The sequence below is a fragment of the Bos javanicus genome, chromosome 14 (assembly GCF_032452875.1).
Source record: "Bos javanicus breed banteng chromosome 14, ARS-OSU_banteng_1.0, whole genome shotgun sequence".
NCBI classification, from domain to species: domain Eukaryota; kingdom Metazoa; phylum Chordata; class Mammalia; order Artiodactyla; family Bovidae; genus Bos; species Bos javanicus.
Window position 1 is genome coordinate 60,902,298 of NC_083881.1, and position 20,050 is coordinate 60,922,347.

Consider the following 20,050-nt stretch of genomic DNA (forward strand, 5'->3'; position numbering starts at 1 on the left):
GACCAACCTAGACAGCATGTTCAAAAGCAGAGACATTACTTTGCCAACAAAGGTCCATCTAGTCGAGGCAGAGGGTTTTCCAGTGGTCATGTATGGATGTGAAAGTTGGACTGTGAAGAAGGCTGAGCACCAAAGAATTGATGCTTTTGAACTGTGGTGTTGGAGAAGACTCTTGAGAGTCCCTTGGACTGCAAGGAGACCCAACCAGTCCATTCTGAAGGATATCAGCCCTGGGATTTCTTTGGAAGAAATGATGCTAAAGCTGAAACTCCCGTACTTCGGCCACCTCATGCAAAGCGTTGACTCATTGGAAAAGACTCTGATGCTGGGAGGGATTGGGGGCAGGAGGAGAAGGGGACGACAGAGGATGAGATGGCTGGATGGCATCACTGACTCGATGGACGTGAGTCTGAGTGAACTCCGGGAGTTGGTGATGGACAGGCAGGCCTGGCATGCTGTGATTCATGGGGTCGCAAAGAGTCGGACACGACTAAGACACTGAACTGAACAGAATAATTGTGAACCGAAGTATAAATTGGTACATTCTCTATAGTAAACAATTTGCCAATGCCAAAAAAAAAAGTTTAAACTGCACGTATTTTTTGACCAAGTTATTCCACTTGGGAATTTACCTTACAGATTTACTCTTATACAAGATTTTATATATACACATATATGTGTATCCACATATTTATAAGATTATTTATTACAACAGTGTTTGTAAACTAAAAAATTTTGGCAATAACCTAAGTTTCCATCTTGACACATCCATTAAAAATAATGGTGAAATGGGAGTTCCCTGGCAGTCCAGCGGTTAGGACTCCATGCTTCCAATGCTGGGGTCCAGGTTCAGTCCCTGGTTGGGGAACTAAGACCCTGCAAGCCATGAGGCAAAGCCAAAAAGTAATAATGAAGCACAGTCATTTATGTATTGGTAAACATATGTTATTAAATGAAAAAAGAGAAATAGAATACTATATATATGCTATCATTTTAAAGGAAAAAACATATATTGTCGTTGTTGTTTAGTGTATCCAACTCTTTTGTGACCCTGTGGACTGTAGCCAACCAGGTTACTCTGTCCATGGGATTTACCAGGCAAGAATACTGGAGTGGGTCACAATTTCCTTCTCCAGATCTTCCTGAATCAGGGATTGAAGCCGTATCTCCTGCATTGGTAGGCGGATTCTTTACCACTGAGCCACCAGGGAATCCCATAAATATATATACATATATTTTATATGTAATATAATGTATGTATGTATTTATATATGAAGAATATATTATTGTATTTGCAGAGAATAAGTATAGAAATGCATACAAAAATAGCACCAGTGTTTGTAGAAGAAAAAGAAACTGAGTGGCTAGGATATGGAGTAGGTATATAGAACTGGGACATAACACACAGAAGAAATACACTTTGAAGCATAAGACAATCTTTCCCTATGACCTCAGAAGTTTTCAGATTTACTCAAAAATCAAGAGTCCAAAACAAGATTCAAATAAAAAGTGTGGCTGATTATAAACTGTATTTTAATTAGCACATAAACTGTATTTTAATTAGCATACATATTTTTCAAATAGCTATCAAAGCTATCTCTATAGAATAATTCAATGAATCTAGAATAATACTAGGTCATTTAGGAGAAAATAATTTCTAACACTTGCTGATAAATTAAAAATAAATTTAATCTAACTTCACTAACAAGTATATGCTATGAATGAGTTCAGAAGTTGCTCTTGATTTTGCAGCCAGTTTAAGAGACCTGAAACATAAAATGCTATTTATATCCTTTTAGACTGGGTAATATTTTTATGGGCCACTGGCAAGATCAATTTTGATACTGAATGTCAGAACAAAATGCACACAGCCCCTCCTAAAACACTCTTATATATGTACCATTATATAGTTAAATGTTGAGGCATTTTAATAGGTTTCAAATGGCAAGAATTTATACTTCATGCTCTATCTCAACCCTAAGTAGCATAAATCCCAGTTCAACTATGCGTTATCTTAGACTTTGTAACTGCATTTTCATAGCGAAGTTTTGTTTCCTAACTACTCAATCTCTCTACATCACTTTTCTTTAAGTTAACTTACCATATAAATCCCCAAGCATTATGTAAAATTATGATAATATACTGGTTTTCAATATGAAGGCTACTACAATATTCCTTTCATTCATTTGTTCAACAAATTTCTATTGATGGTCATCTTTCCTACCACACAGAACAGCTGAAGAGTAAAAACGTGTGGTAGGAAAGATGACCATCAATAGAAATTTGTTGAACAAATGAATGAAAGGAATATTGTAGTAGCCTTCATATTGAAAACCAGTATATACAGTGAGATAAGAGTTTGTAGAATTTGAATCCATAACTCCAATTGTTCATAAAGTTTATCCTCATTCTTTTCCTGGGGTTTTGTCAGACATCCCCATGCCCTTATAGATCAGCCTTCTTTTTCCTTAAGCTATTTTATTATTCCATTCATTCAGGTTTTCAGTAACTGTTCCCCGAGCACATTGATATTGATTGTTCAGTCGCTAAGTCGTGTACAACTCTCTGCAACCCCATTGACTGTAGCTCACCAGGCTTCTCTGTTCGTGGGGATTTCCAGGCAAGTATACTGGAGTGGGTTACCATTTCTTTCTCCAGGGGATCTTCCCATCCCAGGGATCAAACTTCCATCTTGGGGCAAGACAGGTGGATTCTTCACCACTGAGCCACCAGAGAAGCCCTTCACTAAGTACACTGTATCAATTACTGTGTAAGGCGCTAGGACTACATTGATGAAGAAGATACCTGACTCTTACATCATGAAATCTGTTTAATTTGTTCATTTCCTCCCTTACTTTTTATAGGGAAAATTTTCAGTGTCTTATAGTTGATAACCACCACTTTCAAAATTCTTTTTAAAAGGTCAACACTTACCAGTGCAATGGCGTTCTTATGTTAATGAAGCCAGTAATTTACTTTTTGAGCACAAAGAAACTTGGAATTCAAAATAAGTAAAATTAATTTTAAAGCAGTCATTTCATGTAAAATAAATGTTTCTCAAAATGACATGTAAACTATACCATCTATATATGTATTATTCTGTGATTTTTGGTTCTTCTTAAAATAACTATACTAATTTTTGAAATAGATGCTTTTCCACCAGATACTTTGTTTTCTGCAGTGATGTATTCAGTGACTATGAGCCCCCTAGTAGATGGCAAGTGAAACAAAAATTTTGTGCGGGTTATACACAGTCAGTTAAAACACATTTTCAATTTTTAGCACCTTGCTGATGAAATACTCATTGCAAAAGCTTTTTAAATTACCAAATAATAAAATATATAAACATTTACACATTTAAAGTCTACAATAAATGACAATACCACTATATAAAAAACATCCAAACTATAATCTAAATTTTCCAAAGACTACGCAAACTTTGATTTCTGCATCTCAAATGCCAAAGAATGAGCCATGACAAAATTGGTTTATAACCACAGGGTAAGTGGGACAGTGATATTAAATACTCCTCCCACCACCACCTTTCAACCACACTTCATTTTGTCCACAAGAGCTTACATCCTGTCCTTAAAGAGGAATGTTAACTATCTTATGTCTGAAAAGTTGGGGAAAAGATAGACTGTTGCTGGCTGTATTTCAGATCAGAACTTTGTTAACTGCACATGTGTTCCACAGAGAATTAAATCATGTCAGAAGCTAAAAGTATAAGGTGGAGACCTATCAAACTCAAGCCAGTTTGTAAGGCAACTCAATGAAATATCTCATATAAAAAAATCCAGGATAAAAGCCAACCTGTGCAGGCTGCCAGGAGAGCAGGTGCAAACAGGACTGTCCTGGGCAAACTGGCATATATTGCAATTCCATTTATGTCTCTTAAATGAAAGAAACTTGACAATGGTTCAAGTTTAATTCATCTGAAAACAGAAAGCATTTACTCTCACCAGCAGAGTAAATGAAGTAGAGGAAGTATACTCTCACCAGCAAAGTATTTGAGATCAGATTAGATCAGATCAGATCAGTCGCTCAGTCGTGTCCGACTCTCTGCGACCCCATGAATCGCAGCACGCCAGGCCTCCCTGTCCATCCCAACTCCCGGAGTTCACTCAGACTCACGTCCATTGAGTCAGTGATGCCATCCAGCCATCTCATCCTCTGTCGTCCCCTTCTCCTCCTGCCCCCAATCCCTCCCAGCATCAGAGTCTTTTCCAATGAGTCAACTCTTCGCATGAGGTGGCCAAAGTACTGGAGATTCAGCTTCAGCATCATTCCTTCCAAAGAAATCCCAGGGCTGATCTCCTTCAGAATGGACTGGTTGGATCCAATTGCTCCAAATCCTCACAGATGTTAAATGATATCATGGTTTTCGTTTTTGTTTTACAATTGTAGGTTTTCCAAGTGAATGCATCTAAAGTGTCTCATTGTTGTCTTGCTTTGCATCTTTCAAATGAATAAAGACAGGACATTCTCCTTGTAGTTTTATCAAGTTAGCAGCCATTTGTGCATTTCCGTCGTGAAGAAAATACTTTTTGCACTTTTAGGGCTTTTGTTTTGTTTTTCAATTGGGCTGTGCCTGGCCTCTCAGTTGTAGCATGTGACTCTTAATCGCAGCATGTGGGATCTAGTTCCCCAACCTGGGATTGAACTCAGATCACCTGCATTGGGAGATTGGAGTCTCAGCCTCTGGACTAGCACGGAAGTCCCTTATTTATATTATTTAAAGGTAAGTGTTCTTTATATTTCTTTTTAAGCTACATGTATTGCAAATATTTTCTCTGGAAATTTCTTAAAGTTTAATTTGGTTATACATTTTCTTAGTATCTTTTAATGAACAAAGTTTTTATTTTGATGATGTCTAGTTTGTCATTGTTTTGGCTTTTATGGTTAGCACTTTCTGTGTTTATCTATGGAATCTTTGCCTCTATCATGAAGATAGCCTCCTCTGGTTCTTCCTAGAAGCTTTATAGTTTTAGCCCAAAGCAAGGTCACAATGATTTTCTTCTACATTTTCTTTGATAAGTTTTATACTTCTAATTTTTATTATTATAGCTATGATCCATTTTTGGTTATTTTTATGGTAAAAAAGCAAGCTTCAAATTTCATTTTTAAATGGATATTCACTGTTTCAGCACAATGAGACTTGTTTAAAGGACAGAATACGGTCTATCTTCTTACTATTCTTTGTACCACTAATAACAATGAATATGCTATTGTTGTTTGGTGGATTGTTCTGTAAATATCAATTAGGTCAGGTTGATTGATACTGTTTTTCAAGTCTACTATATCTTTGATGATTTTCTGCCTACTGGTTCTATCAGTTATTGAGAGAAGGGTATTTATAACTCCAGTCACTCCAATCACAACTGTCAGTCAGTCAGTCAGTTCAGTCGCTCAGTCGTGTCCGACTCTTTGTGACCCCATGAATTGCAGCATGCCAGGCCTCCCTGTCCATCACCAACTCCTGGAGTTCACCCAAACTCATGTGTATCGACTTGGTGATGCCATCCAGCCATCTCATCCTCTGTTGTCCCCTTCTCCTCCTGCCCCCAATTCCTGCCAGCATCAGGGTCTTTTCCAATGAGTCAACTCTTCTCATGAGGTGGCCAAAGTATTGGAATTTCAGCCTCAGCATCAGTCCTTCCAATGAATACCCAGGACTGGTCTCCTTTAGGATGGACTGGTTGGATCTCCTTGCAGTCCAAAGGACTCTCAAGAGTCTTCTCCAACACCACAGTTCAAAAGCATCAATTCTTCAGCACTCAGCTTTCTTCACAGTCCAGCTCTCACATCCATATATGACCACTGGAAAAACCACAGCCTTGACTAGATGGACCTTTGTTGGCAAAGTAATATCTCTGCTTTTTAATATGCTATCAAGGTTGGTCATAACTTTCCTTCCAAGGAGTAAGCGTCTTTTAATTTCATGGCTGCAATCACCATCTGCAGTGATTTTGGAGCCCAAAAAAATAAAGTCATCCATTGTTTCCCCATCTATTTCCCATGAAGTGATGGGACTAGATGCCATGATCTTAGTTTTCTGAATGTTCAGCTTTCAACATTCATAATTCTGAATTATGCTTCCCCATAATGTGTCAGAATTCTACTGTTCATTTGGGCTAGTCCTTTGTCAGTGAAAGAAGCATCAAGGGATAATATTGAAAGAAATATATTTGTTTTTACCACCTTCTTCAAAGATTAGAGATATGCTTCTAATTTCCCTACAGTGGTGAAGTAATTACTCATAAATTTGTTGGGTTTATTTTTAACGTCCATAACCTCTTAACAATATGCACTCCAAAGCTTAATAATCTATTATGTGAAACAGGCTTCTAATATTTCCTTTTTTCTTCCTAAACCTAACTTTCTAGAGTCCAAAGGAAACTATCTCATTCAACTATCGAGTTTTTGAAGGAGTCTGCTTCCATTATCCATTTTATTACCGTTTATTCATTTAAAATCCTAGCTCCATTGGTTATCATCTATTTTTTCCATCAAAGTTCATATACTTTGATCATTATACTTGCCATTTCACAATTTTTCCTGATTCATGAAGTCCTTGTGTAGCAGACACTGCTGCTGTCTCAACACACATTGCCTTATTCCTTCACTGTTCCCTACATAGTGATGCTTTCTTACTGTATTTGTAATATTCTGCCTGACTGTTTTCTCTGGCACAGGAATATGCTTGAGCAATGAGTTCCAGAGAGTTAATACCCACCAGAAATAGTCTTAATCCAACAACAAAGGAAAGTTATGGATAAATACCCGCAGCCTCCTTACCCATTGCATAGGATAACTCTGTGAAATGATACTTTGTCTCCCAAAAGTACCAGTAAGATTGAGACACAATTGCTAAGAGGTTAAGGTCTTGAATGCATCCAATATTGTATTGCTTCCTTAACTGGATCATTTCCCACATCCCTACAGGCAATGCCTTGGATTGCCTTACGTATAAAAAACTACCTGCTCTTAAATTTTTGTGTCCTCAATCTAAGATGGTCCTCTAAGCTTAAAATTCCTGAGTTCCTGAGATTTTGCACTGAGACGTGTTCACAACATACCAGCCATGAAATCACCACTGTTTTGCCCAAGATAGGATTTACACTGTCTGTTTCACTTTTGCTAGTTTTCAAACAACCAGCACAGCCATCATTTCATTATTTTCCTAAGATGTAGCATCACCAGGGTGATGGCTTCAGGCATCTTCTAAAGTGACTCCCCCTGGAAAAGGAAACGGCAGCCCATTCCAGTATTCCTGCTTAGGAAATCCCATGGACAGAGGAGCCTGGTGGGCTATAGTCCATGAGTTCACAAAGAGTTAGACATGACTTAGCGACTGAACACCAACAGCAAAGTGACTCATAGTTACCTTACCTGTTATAATTGAGTGCTCATGGAATAGAGGCAGGCGTGCCTCAGCTAAGCTGGACACAGAAGGGGCGTGGGTGATGGGGCTGAGGGCACGCCTTCAGGGGCATGTCTGCTAGAGGCAGGCAAGGCTCTGAGAGCCAGCAGAGGAGTCGAGATGGCCAGACTCCAAACAGCCATGAGCCTGGAGGGTCATGGACGCCAGGGGACAGGTCTTGCTGGTAGCCAGCCTGGCTTGGGTTCTTCCGCCTCAGCTGAGCACCTTCCCCACCCTACAGACATGGAGGATCACAGTCCTCCAGTTCTCAGCCAACGCTCCCCTCTTTTTGATTTCGAGTCTGAGCTTTTCCATTCCTGGCACCTGGCGGGGTGTCCAGCCAGAAAAGACTGACTGGGTGGCAGACAGAGGTTGGAGGGCATCACCATCCTACACTGGGTCAGACCTCAGGCCAGCGGCCAAAGTCCAGGCTCTGCAGAAAGATAGTTAAGAGCTGTCACTGTGAAAATGGGCGGGGGTCAGCTGTCCAATCCCTGGGTCAGGAAGATCCCCTGGAGACAGAAATGACAACCCACTCCAGTATCCTTGCCTGGAGAATCCCGTGGATAGAGGAGCCTGGTGGGCTACAGTCCATTGGGTCGCACAGAGTCAGACACAACTGAAATGACTAAGCAGCGGCAGCAGGTGTCCTCAAGTTGGAGGGGGATCTACATCACAAAACTAAGTCAAATTCTGTTACTAAGAAACTCCTACTGAGCAGAATCTGATGTTAACTTTAAAGGAGAGATTTGTTCCTTGCCTTCAAATTGTAATGGGGGCAGTGTGGGCAGGCAGCCCTTAGCACACCACTCTTACCTGGCCAGCAAGTGACCATTAGCACAAGACCCTTAGAGCAGTGGCTAGAGGTCCCCTCTGTCAACAGTCAGACTCCAGTGATCCTCCAGGCAGAAAGGGCAGTGAGAGGTGGGTTGTGCCCTTTGCCCCAGGTCCTCCTGGGCCTCTGGCCTGGGGAGCAGCAGGTGTGCTGGGGTGGCTTGGGACAGGCTAAGGGCTGTGCCCTGCAAAGTTCCAGAGCCCCTGCCAAGTCTGCCCAGTAGCTGGGCCCAGGCCTTTACCAATGGCGGGGGCAGTCTCCATGAGTCACAGTCCATGGAGGCCTCAGCACCTGAGTATGTGGATACTGTCATTAAGGTAACAGCTTCAGTCTGTCCATTCAAGTTTCAAAAACTGGTACAGCTTGATCAGTTGTCTACCCCTAGGAGGTGGCCAGAGGTCGGGATTAAGTTATAAGAACACTGTACACCATTACTTCAGGTCCACCTCTGTGGTTGGGGCTCTTCTCAAAGAAGGGCAATTGTTGTGAGCTGGGAATTAATCTGACTGGCATTTGCCACAAATGATTCTCTCCAGTTTAAATGAAAAGCCTGCAGTCCTGGGCACTGGGTTCCCTCAGTGATGACGGCCACGCAGGGTCTGGGGACCCATTCCCGAGAGCACTGCCAGCCTCATCTGCCAGGCCCGGACCCCGGTAGGAAGACCTAGACCGGGTGCTGGATGTGAACACTCCTGGGCAGGGTAACCAGCCCCCTTCTCTTAGCCAGGGCCTGGAGCTCACAGAGCAGAAGTTGAGACTCGGGACCTTGCCTTTTCTTGTCAGAACAGAGAATATCATTTGTTTTGGTGGAGGTTTGTGGGAATATTCTTACCCAACCATGACCTGACCTCAAGAACAAAGGATCTGACGCTAACTACACCCCTCCCTCACCTTTCCTATGAAGGGCTTTGGTGAAAGCTTTTGGGGTTCTGAGGATGTGAGCCACCTGTCTCCTCTCATGGCATCGCAATATATCTTTCTCTGTTCCAGACTCCAAAGCTTTGGTACTATTGGCCTCACTGTGCGTGGGGCACACAGACTTGCATTTTAGTAACACTCAGAACCGACCATCCTGTAAGCACAATTTAGATTTGTGTTTAAACAAATGCATGACTTTATAGTTGTTCACATGTAAATGCATCTGCCACTTCCAGATAACATAGTGTGAACTAGATTTTTTTTTTAATTGTCAGTTCAAACAGAGGAATATGGTATAGAAAAATAATCTTCCCAACAAAACTTTTCATTCTCCCCTTCCAAAATTAGGAAATCTAAGACTCATAAACTATTTTTAAAAGTCTAACACTTTGAACATAGAGAAGCCCATTGAACTGAGCCAAAGAGTTAATAACAGAGTTAGTCAATGGAAAAATCAAACTATGAAACCCTTTCATCAGCTGGAAAACCATTTCATGCTTCAACCTGAGGTAGAACCTGTGGAAACGTGATTAATCTTCCCTATTCTCTCAATTCCTCTTCCAGTTGGTCCCATCAATCCAACCTCTCCAAAGTGTCTTAAAAACCATCTCCTTCATTCCCATTGCTCTTATGCCCATTTGTCTTTCCTGGGATCATGACCTCCTACCAAGGCTCCCTGTTTCATTTCACTTCTTTATTCTGGAACAATCTGACACTCCTTCATCAAATCTATGACTGTTCAAACATATAAGAGCTCAAGTCCTAACATCACTTTCAGCATTGCTATAAAACATATGGACATTTACATTATATTTAGACAACTCATTTGTTGCCTAAACATGTCATGTATTTTTATTTCTGTTTGGAATGAAGTTTAAAAATAATATTTACCTAAAGATTAAGCAAAATGTTTACCTGTCTGAAGCTACGTCACTGGCAATTTGGTGCTTCACTCCTGACCCATTTTTAATAGAATCCTGTCTTGTGAGCCCATGAGATCGACTTTTCTCCACTGCAGGTACAGATAAGTCACCTGAGGGTCCTTGGAACTGGGCCTGCTCATGCAGTTTTGCTTTCTTCTCCTGAGGCGCCTCCTCATTCCGCAGTCCTCGGAGAACCTTTTGATCAGGTTGCTGTGGTGTATTAGATCCACTATTATAAAACCATGCTCCGGATTTAGTGAGGATTTCTTGTTGTTTTCGGCACAAATTACATACCCACATAACCTGCACGTGAATATACAGGGAAAAGAAATTAGTGTTTCCAAAGTTAAAAGCAAGTAAAAAGAGAGACAACAACTCAAGCTAATATATATATATATGTATGTATGGTCATTCTTTCTAAAGTTAAAACACAATCCAGATTAACTACTATTGTTAATTAAATTACGTATCTTTTAACTCTGTCAAAATAACTATAATGAAATAGACAATATTTACTGGCAGTAGAAATACCAAACTAGAATGTATAATTACTACTTGTTTCTTTGTATTCTTTAATTGCTTTTTATTTAAATTAGAGGCATAATAAAATACACAAAAAATGGATTTTGAGGCTAGAAAAAATTGGATTTAATACCAACTCCAAGGAACCTTGGCAACCATTTTTATTTTGTTCTCTCTTCAAATTGGATATACATTACTCTTCATTTTTCTCCAACTAAATTCAAAGTTCAACAAGGTACTGAACCTTCATGTTTATAGAACTTAGTTCCCTTAATGATAAAATAAGAAATAGGGATATTAATATTCATTTTCCTGTTGTTGTTTTGAGGATTGAAATAATTTATATAAAATGTCTGGCACCATGGCACAATGCCTGGTTTATGTTGGACTTTCAGTAGGTTACCTACTAATAATAGGTTAATCTTTTATCACCAAATATATTACAGCTTCTTGAGGGGCTTTTATTTCTTTTGAGTAGCTCTTAATGGCTAAAATAAAGCTTAGGAATATTGCTGATTAATAGAAACCTAACACTTTCATAATTTTACTAGGACACTTCACATAAAATGCACAATTTAACCATTTTTAACTGCACAGTTCAGTAGTATTAGGTATATTTATATTGGTGTGAAACAGATCTCCAAAATTTGTGTGTCTTGTAAAATTCAAAGTCTATATCCATTAAACAGCAAATTCCCTTTTCTCCCTCCCATCCCCTGGTAACCATCATCCTACTCTTGATTTTTTAATAGATGCGTTTTTCAGACTCCAGGAATCAAAGAATTTTAAAACTAACATCTGTATGGGCAGATAAACTTTTATCTTCTTCCAAAAAATGTTTTTCAATTAATCAAAAAAAATCAAGTGATTTTAATGTCATATTTATGTCAAATACTGAATCTTAAGGCTCTCCAGATGGCTAAACATTTCTCCTTGGTTTGAATCAATTATAATAATATAGATAATCACAGTAAAAGAAAAATTCAACATGCTATTTTCAACCGATACAAGGATGCTTTTGTAAAATGCAATTTAAAATTTTTGCTTCATTGCCCATTATTTCAGTTCACATTGTTTGTACAGTCTATATCAAACAACACTGTACTTGATCATTTTTATTTTGTTCTCTCTTCAAACTGGATATACATTTCTCTTCATGTTTCTCCAACTACATTCAAAGCTCACTGGGGGCAACATCTATGTCTTCTATTTGCATAATGTGCATGCCTGCATGCTCAGTTGCTCAGTTCAGTTCAGTCACTCAGTCGTGTCTGACTCTATGTGACCCCATGGACTGCAGCACACCACACCCCCTGTCAGTGACTGAGTCAGTGATGCCATCCAACCATCTCATCCTCTGTCTTCCCCTTCTCCTCCTGCCTTCAATCTTTCCCAGAATCAGGGTCTTTTCAAATGAGTCAGCTCTTTGCATCAGGTGGCCAAAGTATTGGAGTTTCAGCTTCAGCATCAGTCTTTCCAATGAATATTCAGGACTGATTTCTTTTCAGATCAACTGGTTGGATCTCCTTGCAGTCCAAGGGACTCTCAAGAGTCTTTTCCAACACCACAGTTCAAAAGCATCAATTCTTCGGTGCACAGCTTTCTTTATAGTCCAACTCTTACATCCATGCATGACTACTGGAAAAACCATAGCTTTGACTAGATGGACATTTGTTGGCAAACTAAAGTCTCTACTTTTTAACATGCTGTCTAGGTTGGTCATAACTTTTCTCCCAAAGAGTAAGCGTCTTTTAACTTCATGGCTGCAGTCACCATCTGCAGTGATTTTGGAGCTAAGAAAGTAAAGTCTGCCACTGTTTCCACTGTCTCCCTATCAATTTGCCATGAAGTGATGGGACTGGATGCCATGATCTTAGTTTTCTGAATGTTGAGTTTTAAGCCAACTTTTTCACTCTCCTCTTTCACCTTCATCAAGAGGCTCTTTAGTTCTTCTTTGCTTTCAGCCATAAAGGTGGTATCATCTGTATATCTGAGGTTATTGATATTTCTCCCAGCAATCTTGATTCCAGCTTGTGCTTCATCCAGCTCAGTGTTTCTCATGATGTACTCTGCTTATAAGTTAAATAAGCAGGGTAACAACATACAGCCTTGACGTACTCCTCTCCCTATTTGGAGCCAGACTGTTGTTCCATGTCCAATTCTAACTGTTGTTTCCTGACCTGCATACAGATTTCTCAAGAGGTCAGGTGGTCTGGTAGTCCCATCTCTTTAAGAATTTTCCAGAGTTTGTTGTGGTCCACACAGTCAAAGGCTTTGGCATTGTCAATACAGCAGATGTTTTTCTGGAACTCTCTTGATTTTTCGATGATCCAGTGGATGTTGGCAATTTGGTCTCTGGTTCCTCTGCCTTTTCTAAAACCAGCTTGAACATCTGGTAGTTCACAGTTCACATACTGTTGAAGTCTGGCTTGGAGAATTTTGAGCATTACTTTACTAGTGTGTGAGATGAGTGCAATTGTGCAGTAGTTTGAGCATTCTTTGGCATAGCCTTTCTTTGGGACTGGAATGAAAACTGGCCTTTTCCAGTCCTGTGGCCACTGCTGAGTTTTCCAAATTTGCTGGTATATTGAGTGCAGCACTTTCACAGCATCATCTCTGAGGATTTGAAATAGCTCAACTGGAATTCCATCACCTCCACTAGCTTTGTTTGAGTGATGCTTCCTAGGGCCCACTTGACTTCATATTCCAGGATTTGGCTCTAGGTGAGTGATCACACCATCATGATTATCTGGGTCATGAGGATCTTTTTGTATAGTTCTTCTGTGTATTCTTGCCACCTCTTCTTAATATCTTCTGCTTCTGTTAGGTGCCGGGAGCCGGCATATTGCATATTGAGTGCATATTGCATATTGCATATTGAGTGCAGCACTTTCACAGCATAATCTTTCAGGGTCTGGAATAGCTCAACTGGAAGTCTATCACTGCCAGGAGCCAGCGTGAGGAACTCCACCCGTGGCAAAGGTCATGAGGAAGGAGGCTCAGCATACGCAAAGGCGGGATCGAGCCTCAGGAGTACCCCCTGGAAATTCTCGAGCATCTACCCCCAAAACCAGAGTCTGCCTACTTTCTGCTTTGTGCTCTCACCTACACCTCTGACTTTACAGAGGGTTGTCCCCCACTACCTCTCTCTGAAAAGAAGAGTTAACTTACAGCTCCAGTTAATAAAGTTCCTGGGTGTGATAGTGTTTCAACCTACAAACTCCTTTGGAAGTCCTCTAGCCTGCCTGAATAGGTTTTTCCGGCCACATGTGATTGCTCAGATCCTCCCAACTGTGAGAGGCATGAGATGTTCGAAACTGTCTAAATACAGATTCCTTTGAGCAGTTAAAAGATTGATTAGAAATTGTATTGGTGAAGGGATTTTCACTTGTTGGGCCAATGTTTGCTGCTAAGTTTCCATATCCCTTACCTGCTGTGTCCCTGGCAGTGTATTGATTAATATAATTGGTGTAAGTATTGAGTGCATAGCTTTAATGTTTGTAACCTGGGACCCTTGAGCTAATTCTTTTTCTTGTTATAGCCCACCACACCTTTGCTGTGTAGGAATGCAACTTTATCTAATGCTTTTGGAGGGTGGCTCCTGACCAATCACCTTTAGAGAAAAATAAGTTTTCTGAAGAAAGGGTCTTAAAATGTTAACAGGCCTCCGGGCCAGAAGATGATGCAAATCACCTAAGCTTTTGCATATGATAAGTTTGCAGGAAGAAAGCCTGGCTTGCTGCATGACTCTACCCCTTCCCCGATTATCCTCTATGCATAACTTAAGGTATAAAAACTACTTTGGAAAATAAAGTGCGGGCCTTGTTCACCAAAACTTGGTCTCCCCATGTCATTCTCTCGCTCACCTTCTGGCTGAATTATTCAGCCTCTTTTCTCCACTGAATTTCCTCACTGAGCTATCCTTATTCTATTACTCTTTATATCCTTAATTAACGTTTAATTAAGCAGTTGTTTCCTGATCCTCGCCTACGCCGTCCCCGCTTTGAATTCCCTGGATCCACCAGGGCTGGACCCCGGCAGTTAGGTCCATACCATTTCTGTCCTTTATTGTGCCCATCTTTGCATGAGATGTTCCTTGGTATCTGTAATTTTCTTGAAGTGATCTCTAGTCTTTCCCATTGTATTGTTTTCCTCTATTTCTTTGCATTGATCGCTGAGGAAGGCTTTCTTATCTCTCCTTCCTATTCTTTGGAACTCTGCATTCGAATGGATATATCTTTCCTTTTCTCCTTTGCCTTTCGCTTCTCTTCTATTAACAGCTGTTTGTGAGGCCTTCTCAGACAACCATTTTGCCTTTTTGCATTTCTTTTCCTTGGGGATGGTCTTGATCCCTGCCTCCTGTACAGTGTCACGAACCTCCGTCCATAGTTCATCAGGCACTCTGTCTATCAGATCTAATCCCTTGAATCTATTTGCTCAGTCAGTTGCTCAGTCGTGCCCAATTCTTTTGACCCTGTGGACTGTAGCCCACCAGGTTCCTCTGTCCATGAAATTTTCCAGGCAAAAATACTGGAGTGGGTTGCCATTTCCTACTCCAGGGGATCTTTCCAACCCAGGAATCAAACCAGTTCTCCTGTGTTCCTTGCATTGGCAGAAGGAGTACCACTGAGCCACCTGGGAAACTCTATTTGCATAATAAGACATTATACATTATAGAACAGTAAGACCTAAATTTTTGCTAACTTGAAATCATTTGAAATCTTTCTGGGGGATGTAATGTAATAAAATTTTTATGCTATTACACTAAGATTCATGTTTCGTCTGTTTCCAAAAGAATTAATCATCAATAACATTAATTTTTGTTACTATCTAATTTTTATAATAAGAAAGCATTTTTTATATTAAAATATCAAAATCTCACTCAAATTTTAAAAAATACATCATAGTTCAAATTTCTTTTGGTTTGAATACATATGAAACATTATACATTTAACTCATCAATAGTCTCAAAAATCAAATTTCAACCAAAATCTTCAGCCTTTAAATGCCATCTTGTGACAAATGTAGGTACTGCAGATCTCTTTTAAAAGTGAAAGCAACTAAATATAGAACCAGAAAATAACATTAAAAATTAAATTTGAATTTTTCTGGTTTTTTAAAAAAAATTATGATTCATGTTAACAGTGATAATACATCTATATGATTTTATGATATGAAGTTATCTGGACTAAGTCACACTCAGAATATTGAAGAATAACATCCTTTTGTACCTGATAATTGATAATGAAACAGAAATGAGAGTTTGTGAGACAGACAACTATCTAATCATGATCATTTGCAGAAACAACTTACTGCTGCTTCATTATTTGTCACAAGGTAAGCAGGTTACTTAAGCTCTTCCAGAGAGTTTCAAGAGTATCCCTAGAACAGCAGCCTAAGTATCACCTGGAAACTTTAGAAGTGTACCTTTTCAGGCTACACCCCAGACCTACTGAATCAGAAACTGGGAAAGAATGCAGAAATATGTTATTTTCTTTTATTTATTTGCCAAATCCTACAGGTGATTCTGATGTTTGGTAAAGTTAAGAGAGCCATCAGGGCAGCAATTCCCAACTCAGTGTGTTCAATGAGTTACAAGTGTGTTCCTCAGAATGACTAGGGTAGGTTAGAGGAGGCTATAACCAGCCCTACCCAGTGCAAACTAGATAAATGTCTGATACTATGTGTACAAATTTATAAATTTAAGTTAACTCATTGTACAAGCAGTATCATTTCCAAGCAGCACAAAATGAAAAAAAAAAAAAAAGAAGAACTAGAAGCACTATGAGCTTAGTTTTCCTTATCTGTTAACACTCAGTGGATATTAATACATAAAATAAATGACTGCAAGGTGTGAAGGATGCTGTCTGATTTCTATTAAAGACACTATGTATTAATACTTTCCCATCCTCTCTGGGCTATCCACATTGTGCTGTGCTTAATCACTTAGTGTGTCTGACTCTTTGCAACTCCATAGACTCTAGCCCACCAGGCTCCTCTGTCCACGGATTCTCCAGGCAAGAACATTGGAGTGGGGTGCCATGTCCTCCCCAGGGAATCTTCCGAACCCAGGGATCAAACCCAGGTTTCCCTCCTTACCGTCTGAGCCACCAGGGAATTCTGACTAGATCTTATGTTCCTTCCTAAACTGCTGGCCTCTAGTAATCCTCATATCCTAATACCCAGTTACCCTTCTCTCACTATCTCCTCCTACTTTCGGATTAAGAATCTATTAATCTTTAAGGATCAGAAAGCCTAAATCCACTCACTTAAATTAATACAGAAACTGACAATTTCACTTAAAGCCCTTTACATACACTGCAACTCATCAATTGCTGATACTGAACAACGTCTTACAAATACATAGATGTGCTGTGAAGTGAATTTTCACTAACTGTCTGTGAAACAACTGATGTCTATTAGAGCTGAATTCTGTGTCTGTGGAAAAAAATTAACTAATTTGGGATAAAATAGCAGGACTTTTGTTAATGGAATCCTTTAGCCAGTTAAGTTAACCAGCAAATGTACCTTATGATAAATGCTTTTAAAACATCTTAGAAATATATATGCTCATAAATCACCAAGGTTAAAGCTTATTAGTTTGGCTGGTCATCATTTATCAAAACAAAAAATCTAGGCCCTGAGAATACAAAGACACAGAGGATTCAAAATTATAAGGTATTATTACTTTCAGTTCTAAATATGCCAATATTTTCAAAGTAATATAGCAATATAAGAGGTGAAATACTAGTGACCCAAATTTGTCCCTTATTACCATATGTTCCATTCCACAAACATCCTTGTTGGGGTTAAAAAGGGGAAAAAACTAAGGAAAATAGAAATATCTCTTCAAAACCATAAAAATGGTAAATGTAATAGCTAAACTTCATAGTCACAAACCAAACTATGTTAACTGCACACAACAACTTAAAGGAATGTAAACCTCTGAAAACTCTGATTTTCATCTAAATAGGGATAATAAATAATAGAGTATTTCAGAGAAATGAAGGATTACTGCTTAGAGACTGATGCTAATGAGACCAAGGCAAAGTTGATAAAACCAGCTAACTTTGCACAGAATAAAAGAATTTACTAGGCTCTACCACTAATCTATAATGCTTATCAATGTGTGCATTTGTCAGAAATAAAGTGTTAAATTGATTGGTTTGACCCTATCACATGACTAGAAAACTGTGGAAGATGCTGCTGCTGCTGCTGCTGCTGCTGCTAAGTCGCTTCAGTCGTGTCCAACTCTGTGCAACCCCATAGACGGCAGCCTACCAGGCTTCCCCATCCCTGGGATTCTCCAGGCCAGAACACTGGAGTGGGTTGCCATTTCCTTCTCCAATGCATGAAAGTGAAAAGTGAAAGTGAAGTCGCTCAGTCGTATCTAGCTAGCTATTAAATTTATTTCCTTTGTCTCTTAGAAAATTACATTTCCCAATCTCCCTTGTAGAGATGGCCATTATTATGTTCTGGCCAATGGATTACAAGCAAAATGATGTGTGCCATTTCATGACCATTCAAAACTCTCATATGCTATGATCAAGCTCTTCATTCAAGACCCTGGGGGATAAAGGATCCATTAAAAAATAGAAGGAGGCTGGGAATCTGAACGACTACTTGGAAGGGAGTCTCTGATGATCAGCCACAGACAGTAGTGTGGACTTCACACTGTGAGAAATAAAATTCTATTATGTTGAGCTACAGAAACTTTCTAAGTTTATCATTTGCAGTTGACTAATTCAAAATCTTTCTAAAGCACATGTTCTACTGAATGCGTCACCAGCATACTCTTTATATGAACAATGCATTACTAAAAAGGCATAAAAATGTGCTTCAACGTTGATCTGGAGCCAACTTTCACTGAGTCTTAAGAACAGCTTGCGCACATTTCTTCTCAATTCTGCAATCGATGAAGTAATCTGAGTTACTTGAAAGCAGCCATTGTAGACGTTTTTATAGACTATGAAAATTGGAAAATACCACCAACCAGGACATTTTCTTACAGAGAGCCTGTGGTTAACATTTATCAGTACATCACTGAATATATTGTATCTAATATAATCTCCTAAAAGATTATACATTTAGCATTAAAAGATAAGCTTGGATGAAGCTGTAATTTACCATAAAATTAATTCAGACCATAAAATTCTAATTTATTTATAGATGTGCAAGTAACTACTAACACTAACTCATTCATTATTTATTCATTCACTCAGTATTCACTAAATGGCTAGTGTATGCCAGACACTACCTAAGAGCTGGCAAATACAGCTCAGCAGACATAGATTTTGCTGTGGAGTTTAAAGTATAGTAAGGAAGACAAATATTTGCAAATGACCATACAAATATTCTTTAGATTACTATTATGAGAAATGCTACAAAAGGAATACAATCACACCAAAAATCCCTGATGCTTCCTCTCCCCAGGCCCAGGCTGCATATGGGAAAAAAAAGAACTCAGAGATCTGCAAGAGACCTGGAAATCCAGAAAAGTCAATTACAGCATGACCCTACTGTTCCCATGATTAGATCTGTGGTGTTTCTGTCCCTCAGAAGGTAGAGTTCAGTGGTACTGCAGGCTACTAACCTACATGTCCCTTCCCTAGCGCTGTCATGGTACAACTGGCAAGGGAGTACCAGACCATATTTTAAGAGGATTAAAGTTTTTCAAACATGTTCCTTAACGAATTAAGAGATCAATGTAATTTCAATGTAATGGGCTTATAGATTACAAAACAAGTATCAGAAAATTTCTTCCATCTGATAACCCCAAGACAAGCAGCCAGACTTTGCCAAATTCCCCATGAACCACAAGCATGGCATCTCTAGCTAATATACAATCATATTTGTCAGCTGATACAGGAGAGTTCAGTGGTGTCTTCATTAAGTCCCTCAGGAGACAGCAGCAGTACAGAAGAAATTTTTACTTGGAACATCTCCAAGTCTTAGTTGGCTATTGATAATGGCTTTGAAAAATTACTCACAAAGAAACATAACTTGTTTCTTCTCTAATTATTTATCTGATTTTCCTCAACAGCAGATTAGCCAGATTTCTTTTAAAACTACGTACTCAATTTTAGCCTGATAAATAGTTCCTTTGGCTAAATTCTTTATGCTTTACATTTCTACCCCTTCCCCTGCTGTTTTCCAAGAAAGCATCTGGGTGTCCCATGGAGCTTCTGCTGCTAAAATCTGCAGCTCATCTAACTCATAGTCTGGTTCTTCCACTCTATTCAGACAGGACTGCACTCCACTGTTGACTTGATCTCACTTTAGCTCCCAAGGCTCTGTTGACTCCTCCTAGTCTCTGAACAATTCTCCATTCAGTCATGGCCCAAGGTAACTATACTGCAGTCTCTACTGAAAAGTGGCCACATCCCTCATCCCTCACCATTGGGGGAGTATCACAGCAGGGACATGCAG

The 20,050-nt window shown here is 39.4% G+C and overlaps 1 protein-coding gene across 27 annotated transcripts in view; it reads right to left on the reverse strand.

Annotated features, from left to right (window-relative positions):
* Positions 1–20,050, reverse strand: part of RIMS2 (regulating synaptic membrane exocytosis 2) — a 605,437-nt gene that overhangs the window by 420,221 nt on the left and 165,166 nt on the right. For all 27 annotated transcript variants that reach the window (XM_061439193.1, XM_061439200.1, XM_061439191.1 and 24 more), the window contains one exon: positions 10,092–10,402. In XM_061439193.1, the coding sequence (XP_061295177.1) occupies positions 10,092–10,402 (311 nt within the window). The remainder of the gene's footprint in view (positions 1–10,091; positions 10,403–20,050) is intronic.